The sequence below is a fragment of the Arachis hypogaea genome, chromosome 13 (assembly GCF_003086295.3).
Source record: "Arachis hypogaea cultivar Tifrunner chromosome 13, arahy.Tifrunner.gnm2.J5K5, whole genome shotgun sequence".
In the NCBI taxonomy this organism is placed as follows: domain Eukaryota; kingdom Viridiplantae; phylum Streptophyta; class Magnoliopsida; order Fabales; family Fabaceae; genus Arachis; species Arachis hypogaea.
The window spans coordinates 143,971,578-143,980,464 of NC_092048.1; the positions used below are offsets into that span (position 1 = coordinate 143,971,578).

General features: G+C 30.4%; 1 protein-coding gene across 1 annotated transcript; it reads right to left on the reverse strand.

Annotated features, from left to right (window-relative positions):
• Positions 1 to 6,750: 6,750 nt before the first annotated feature.
• LOC112792556 (epi-neemfruitin B synthase L1AT-like) lies at positions 6,751 to 8,142 on the reverse strand. Its single transcript, XM_025835836.3, has one exon. The coding sequence runs from the start codon at positions 8,058 to 8,060 to the stop codon at positions 6,828 to 6,830; it is 1,233 nt and encodes a 410-aa protein (XP_025691621.1). The 5' UTR covers positions 8,061 to 8,142; the 3' UTR covers positions 6,751 to 6,827.
• Between the last annotated feature and the right edge of the window lie 745 nt (positions 8,143 to 8,887).

The following is an 8,887-nucleotide window of genomic DNA, read 5'->3' on the forward strand; positions in this document are numbered from 1 at the left end:
AAAAGAGAAATTAAAGTACTGTTAACAAGCTAATGCCACCTAAGTTTAAAATTTTCTATGAATTTGTGTGTCAACAATAACCTTACTTTGTAGCAACATAGAGCAAACAACCTATCTATATAATCACACTTAGAATATCACAGTAAATAGCATCTATGTAACTAAGCTATCATGAATTTCATAATTTCTCATATTAAATTCTTCAATTATATAAAAATTATATTATAGATATTAGTTTATATCAAGGGTCTAAATTCTAATATTGTATATCCTCTTTGTTGAGTAAATTTTATTTTATAGAATTGTAAAAATTATTTAAAAGAAATCAAAGTAATATTAAAATAAGCTAATGACACCTAAGTTTTATGTAACCAACATATTAATTTCATAATTTTTCACATTAAATTCTTTAATTATATAAAAAAATTATATTATAGATGTTAGTTCAAATCAAGAGTCAATTCTAATCTTTTATGTCCTATTTGTTGAGTAAACTTTATTTTATATGAATTCTCACGTCTCCATACTCACTCAAGAGGTCGCGGATTTGAGTTCTCTGTCATAATAATAATAATAAGCTAATGATACCTAAGTATTTTAAGTTCTATATAAAATTATCACGTTAACACTAAATTTAACTTTTAACAACATAGAGAAATTATCATGAGCTTATAATAATGATAATAAAATTTGAAAGATAAATGTATGAATGACTGTGACGACCGAAAATACTTTAAAAACTGAAAATTTTGTGTATATCCATAAATGAATCGAATTGTATGTCTTATTTGAGTGTTATACATATATAGTTTCTATCCTATACTAAAAATGTCATAAAGTGCAAAAAATAAATCCATATATTTGTGAATCAATTCTAAGTCAATACTTAGAGAAAGAAAATAAAGGTCAAACATGTTATGTTATAGGTTTATACAAAATATGTAAGAATGTTTATATATAATACAGTATTTACCATATGTATTAAAATTAGAATAAATAATTCTATCAAAAAATATTTTATTAAGTAACTTTAAATTATTTTATTTTTTAACATCAAAGAATATTTTCATTTTATATTCTTGTATTTTTTCGACTCATTTTTTTAGATATGAAAAGTATGTGTGTGTTGTGTATTATTGTAAAAGATGTGGGTGCTAAATATGGATGTGAGAACAGCTTTTTCTAAAAAATCGGACCATCCGATTTCTTTGTAAAAAAATTAAACTTACTAATCGGACAGTTTGATTAGTGTGGAAGAAGAAATTTAAATTTTGGTGAAGGTAATCACCCTCCGATTTGTATTTAAAAAATTAAAAAAATTTGGAGTACAAATTTTTTAAACCCTATGTGTACTCCAAACTTTTTTAATTTTTTAAACACAAATCGGATAGTCCGATTTTTGTTACTGACACCACAGTTGCATAAAGCACCTATACACTCCATATCTGCGTTCTACACCATTCCCCTTCCCACATCTAAATTAAAAAGTGTATTTTTTCATGCAATGCATGAATTCAATGCGCAGATTTAAATCTAGTGATAAATAAAATGACAAATCAACAAAAGAAAAGGAACTCTTAAGAAAACATCAAGAGCCTTCTTGGCAGATGCCAGATTCAAAGCTTGATTGTTTTGCTTTTGAGGCATTCACCTGACAAGATAAGGTGCGAAGGTAACCAGTACATGGAGTGAAAGTTTCTGTTGCTACCGGGTGATGAAAAGGAACATAAGGAGATGGAACATGGATACATAACTTTTCATGTTTTTCAAAGTAAACTATAGAGTATTGACCCCTCTGCTGGGAAATGCAAAGAAACCTCATTATGATAAATGAAAATTATAATAGTTGGTCAATGATCAAATCACTCACAAAAAGTCCTCCCTATTGCAAAGATTTACCATCCAAGAATTTATGAATGTTGGCAAAGGGCAACTCCATGCAAGTGTCAACAACGGATCCCATAGCTTGAACTCATGACCTCAAGATTCCATGGATAGTTGTATGAAACATACACACAACTAAATTGCCAAGTAATATTTGACCTTACTTGAATGCAAAAATTTTACCCAAAAAGACAAAAAATAAAAAATAAAAGAGCCGAAAAACTTGGAGAACTGAAATTTTCTGAACGTTTCACGGGAATAAATAGAGGCTCAATCCCATTTAACCAAGGGAAAAGTAAATGCTAGCAGTGAAATGTGTAGTTTCATTCAACCAAGGGAAAAATATACAGTACCTGCACGAATCATGTAGGGAAGGGGCGAAGGGCTAATTCAGTTTGTTGCCATCCATGATAGAAGAGTGCCATATTAGCATAACTGCAATGAACAATTTTCAATTGGAGGTTCTAGAGCATAATGATTCATAACAAACACCAATTTTTCTGAAAACATGGTGTACATGAAAGATATTATATGCAATGGCCTATGGAGGATGTTAATAATATTGCATGAGTTGTAAGATAGATGTGAGAATAAGTTTTAGGTGACTTTTTTTTTTGTGAAATGCATGAATAGGTCTTGGGGTAAGTGTTTAATTCACAAACTTTTACATGTGTTCTTCCCATATTTTGTCGGCAATACAACCCCAATTACTTAGAAAAGACCAAATTTATGATAAGTTCATCTACAAGGTAAATTTTCCTTGAATAATATTTTGTGGGCTTATTGATAAGAGTTTGTAATACCAAGAAGAACACTTAAAGAGTAAAACCGAAAACACGCAAATTGAAACAACTCCAGTGTCTCATGGCAAGAGTCACTCTTGTGACCTTTCGTCAGAAATGAGCAATGAAATAGGGACTCTTACCATCGGAAGAAAATAGTAAGTAAGGACGGAGACAATGTTTAATTGGATTTTTTTTAAATAAATAAAAATATTTTATTTACCGAAATAACAATTTTTAGCATTTTTACAAAAATTTATCCTATTTCTTATCTCGTTTATAATAATAATAACAACAATAACAACAAAGGTTTGTCTCACTAGGTGGGGTCGGCTACATGGATCAAACGACGCCATTGAACTCTATCATGTATCATGTCTATAGAAAAATCGTTTACATGTAGATCTTGTTTGACCACCTTATGGGTGGTCTTCCTAGGTCTTCATATGCCTTTCATATTTCGTTTACAGTGTAAACGAGATACGTGCATTCTTATTTCGTTTACATTGTGACGAGATACGTTATGACAAATTTTCAGTAACTATAGAAGGATATATTCTCCACAAACATTTTACTTCTTCTTCTCTTCTGTTTTTCTTCCAAAAAATAAGATAAAATGTCTAGTAGTAGTGGATATATGGTTGTAAGTGTGTATCCCAGTTGTCATATGAGAAACAGTAAGTTCTTTATCTAAGCTGAAGAGTCTGATATTGAATAGCGTTGGTGGTAGCGGAAGAAAAGAGATCGGAAGGGTGGGGTATGGGTTGTTAGTACCGATGAAAAATTGAGTTTTTCAGTTTCGTCTGTTTTGACTCCATAACGATGACAATGTGCGCCTCATGTTTGACATCCATGGGAGAATCGTGGCAAAACAAGTGATGGAACTTTCTGCGGAGTTAGGTGATGTTGGTGGCGGTGAATTTGGCCACTCGGATTTTGTGCAGGATGACCCACCTCTTGCACTACCACCACTACATGTTGCTAGTCCAGTGGAAGACATGGACGTTGATGGTGAGGACTCTGACGAGGAGTATGCTGCAGATAGCAATGATAGTGGTTCTTCTGAAAATGATGAGGAGGAGGAGTTTGTATTGGAGGCGTCGATTGAGGCATCAGTTTGGTATCTCCTGCCTGCCCCGCACCTAATTTCAACTTTATCAGTTGTACCCAGTTACTATATCATACAATAAATCTGGACGCGATGTACGAGAAAACTCCATTTTCCAACACGGGTGAAGACGATTACAACTTAGACGGTGGTGTGGAGTTTTGGGTTGGCTACAGATTCAAAAGCAGAGATGCATTAATGCAGGGTGTGAAGAATTACAGCATTCATAGAAGTGTTGAGTACCGACTTATGGAATTGGATTGATTAAAGTACCATGTGCATTGCCAACAATATGCAGCATAATGCCCTTGGAGTATTCGTGTTGTCCTCCAACAGAATCTCAGATATCAGTGAGGTTAAGTTTAACTGTGGTATGTTTTCTCATTTATCATTATTGCCATATTTGGTGTAGATGCCAACCATGTATGTGTTATTTCATTAGGGAGGTGCGTAGGGTTGGAGGAGCGCACACACATGTTTAGCACCCATCATGTCTTAGGATTATCGATAGTTGGATAGTAGTTCCATCTACAATGTCATCCTGCCATTGATACAGTCCTGCCAATTCGTCAGCATTCCAATTTTACAAGATGTAGTTAGGCAAAGCTATCCTTCAAATTCTCGTACAGAAAAATTTGAATGACAAAACAAAAGATAATTATGCAGATATACAGTGATTGAGAGGAGTCATACAATAAGGTGCCGAAGTTGCTGCAAATACTGCAGAATTGTTGTTTCAAAATAATATGTGAGTTCAGGGTCATACTATATTATGATGGCACTATATGGCCATTGCAAAAATATTTAAAAAAAAATCATTTATCATACATAATAGTCCTAGACATATGTAATGTCATGTATATATTAATGATCTATTTTAATTATGTGTATTTGAATGATTATTGTCATTTATATTTTTTATTACATTAGTAAATAATATTTAAAATTTAAAAAAAGATAATTAAAAAGTATATTCAATTTTTATATATACTAAATGGTTATAATGTTTAATAGAATATTTATTATAGTGCATAATGACTCAAAACATTAATTCAAAATATACTTGGATCCAATAAGATTTTAAGCAAGTAGGATCAACTTATATCCAATATTAGAGTCTCAAATCTGACCTAAATTCAAAAAAACTGGCAAAAAAGGGTATAATATAATTATCGTAAAATAATCAATTAAATATAATAAAATACAACTTATAACATATTCAATGTGAAAAAATATATTTAAAAGCAAAAACATAAAAAATTCTTCAATATAATAACGTAACATAATTTTTTTTAAGTAAAATTGAATGATTTAATGATGAACTTGAGGGAGAGAGGGAGGGAGTGAGTATTAGTGAAAATCTAAGAAAAATAAGAAGGATTTGAATTAGAGGTAATGGTGTAAATTAGAGTTACTAAATTTAAGAAATATATATATATATATATATATATATATATATATATATATATATATATATATAAAAGAGCAAATTAATAATTTCATATTCGAGAGAAATTAACAGGTTTTATGGGACAAGTACTTATGTTCCCTTATTATGGAGACTTCACTTGTCTCTGTTTAATCCCAAATCATGAGTAATTTCATGAATACTCATTTCAACAGATGTTTTCATTATTTTTATTGGGATAAAGTATATTTTTATCTCTAAGATTTGTAATTTTTTTTAAAAAAGACCCTTAATATTTAATTTTATTTAATTTTGTCCCTAATGTTTTTGATTTATTCAATTTTGTTCTTAACATTTTTGATTTGTTTCAAAATTATCCTTAAATTAAATGTTTTTAATTTTGTCCCCAATATTTCAGATGAAATTAATATTCAGGGATAATTTTGATACAAACCGAAAATATTAGAGAGAAAATTGAATACAATTAAACATTAGAAATATTTTTCAAAAAAATACAAACGTTAGGAACAAAAAATATATTTTATCCTTCTTATTGCTAGTATTCGTTGGTTTGTGATGTAGAGTTAGTCCAATGACTCACAAAATTCAGAGATAACTATAGTCCATACTATATTATTTTCATAAAGTAACATATATTCTTGTTATAATAATATTTATTAAAAATAGATGGTTAAACACTAAATGAGTAAGATTCACATTTTTCACGTGTGCAATAATAATATTTTGAAAAATAATGTATAAACAACTTAAATATTAATAAATATGGATAACTTTAAAAAGAAGTGAAAAATATTAAAAAATTATATATTGATCTATAAGATTTTTTAAAAAAAATTGTCTATAATCTATGGTTGATAACACAAATATATGTTACTTTTTTATGTATGTTTTATTTTATTTTATATATACTTAAATTTTTTTGTATTGACATTGCTAGTGATTATAGAAAGACTTTTATCATTAAATAATATTATAAAAAAATTAAAAATAAAATTAGTTAATATCTTCTTGATAATTCATTTAGTTTTTAACGTAATTCAAATTAAATTATATATTTAATTTATATTTGTTTATTTATCTTAAATATTATGTATAATAGATAATATATTTAAGAATATTTTAAAAGTAATGATTCAATTTTAAATAATTAAAAAATAATCATGAGATTGAAATTAAAATAAGGTGAAATATAATAAAAATATACAAGAAATAAAAATAAAATAAATAATTAAAAATAAGGCGAAAAGAGCAATCAAAAGAAGTGAAAGAAGGTAAAGAAAGACAAAAATATATATTACAAAAATGTTTTAATAAAACCAATGACTATAAAAAATAAAAAAATAAAAATATATTCTTATTAAAAAATTTAATAAAAATGATCTATTAATCAACTTCTATAAAAATATTACAAAAGAACTGAAATGTTAGTAAACAAAATAATATTTCTTAAGAATTATTAATCAAAATAGATAAAATAAAAATTAATATAAAACAAAAGCATAAAAAAAATTTACGAAAAAAAGATAAACAAAAACAAAAAATAAATATTTATAATCATATTTATTTAAAATTCATATTTCAAAGAATCCAAGTACTAATATCTTATATTTTTATTTTTTTATTTTTAGACTATCATAAACATGCTGACAAGAGCTTCAACGCCATTCCCATCTTTTGCATCCATCAAAACCACACTGTTCTTCACCGGAGACCCAACACTCGTCACCCACGCCGCCTTCCCCCATCCAAAATCCACCTCATACGTCGGAACCCTACACCAGCTCGCAAAGAAGAACACTCTCTTCTCCGATCCAATCGGACTACTCCTCCTCGCCGTAGTAGCCTTCCTTAGGAACTCAATCACAAATTCCTTATCCCCAAACTTCTTCACACTCTTCTCGCACAACTCCGATAAACCTTCCCTCGTTTCTTCCACCAACTCGTGCAACCCTGCACCTTCCTCCTTTTTCTTTGACACTACGGGGAACGACCAGACCCAGTTCCCTATGGACTTCTCCGGAAGCGGAGGAACCATTCTCCTTCGGAGATTCGCGGCAACAAGCAAAAGAGGCGCGTTAACGTTGCCGCCAAGCCCCAAAGCAGAAACGGCCCGCTTGTAGATCATTCCAATCACAACTTCAACCCGCGACGGGTTCTCAACGCCGTTGGATTTCACCGTTTCCTTCAGGGACTCGATCTTGGAACCCTCGAACACGAGTCTTGCACACACAGTGTTTTGCTTCGTGAACGAGATTTCAGGAAAGACCGGCAAGTCCTCTTGCGGGAATAGAGAAGATCCCGCAACAAGATCCGGCGGGAAAGGTAGTTGATTATTGGTTCGGTTGATAGTAGCCCAGTCATTGACGAAGTTGAAGAGAGTGGAACCGTCGCCGAGTTTGTGAGACAAGCAGACGGCAATGGCGATTCCGCCGCAAGAGAATCGGTTGATTTGGATGGCTAATATGGTGGCATCTGAACCCATGTCCTTCCACTGAAGGCCATCGGGGAAGAGAGGGTTCAGAAGCGATTCGGAGGGGTTGTTGAGAATATATGAGAGGTTGGTTTTGACGGTTGAAACGAGAAATGTGACGCCTCGGTCGTTGCAGTGGATGGATCGCTGGTCCCTGTAGGTACCTGCAAAAGGGTAGTATATGGTTAGAACTTTGGATAACGATTTTTTGAGCCTTGATATTTTGGTTGTTACGTCTTCTTCGTTGTTGTTGGGGTAAAAGTAAATTGCTGGGATGTAGTTTCGTGCAACGATGTGGTCTATGAAGGAGAGGTGATGGATTCTGTGGTGGCAAGGTGTGGGTTTAGAGGGTTTGATGCTTTCTCTTGATATTAATTCTCTCTCCATTCTGATTCCCCTGCAATTTAATCACTCTAATAATTGGATGATGGATGATCACCAATGCGTGCACCAAACTTGATATATATATACAAGTAATTCCTTATGTCTCTATCAAACTCAATCACTAGTATAAAATATATATTAAAATATAAATATATATTAAAAATAAATTAAATTATAAATATATTTATATACAAATACGTTAATAATTAATTTTAATAATTAATTTTAGTGTATAAATAATATTTTTATATATTACAAGAATACATATCTTAGTTCACATGCTTAATCCTTGGCAGATCATAACTCAATTCTTTTATAATTTAACCTTTACCATCTATAAATTATCCAATTATTTCAACGATAATAAAATAAAATAGTTGTATTATTTTCTAAACATTTTTTGTTTTGACATAAATTTAATCAAAGTAAGAATCAATTACTCTTGATATTAATAACCAAGTGGTATTAATTAAAGTTATTTCCGTACAAGATTACTTTTTATATTTAGATATATTAAATTATTAATGTATAGAACAAAATCAAAATGACAGTGGCTATGAGTTGAATATGGAAAGAGATGTTTATATTAGCAGAAGAATAATAAATTATTAGCTCCTTCTCTACAATAATCAGACAAAGTTGCCAATCATCTAATATATAATAAATAAGTACAGTGGGGAGAACTTGATAAATGAATTGTAGCGTTAAAATAACACACCGAAATTGAACTACTTTTGTTGGACCACATAACAATTAACAAATTGAAATTTGCGAAAAACAACAATAGCTGATGATAAGTGATTTGAAGTAATAGTAATCATTTAAATTGT

Bases quoted from the DNA above. Each gene is read 5' to 3' on its own strand.
- LOC112792556 (XM_025835836.3), bottom strand. From the start codon at position 8,060: ATGGAGAGAGAATTAATATCAAGAGAAAGCATCAAACCCTCTAAACCC.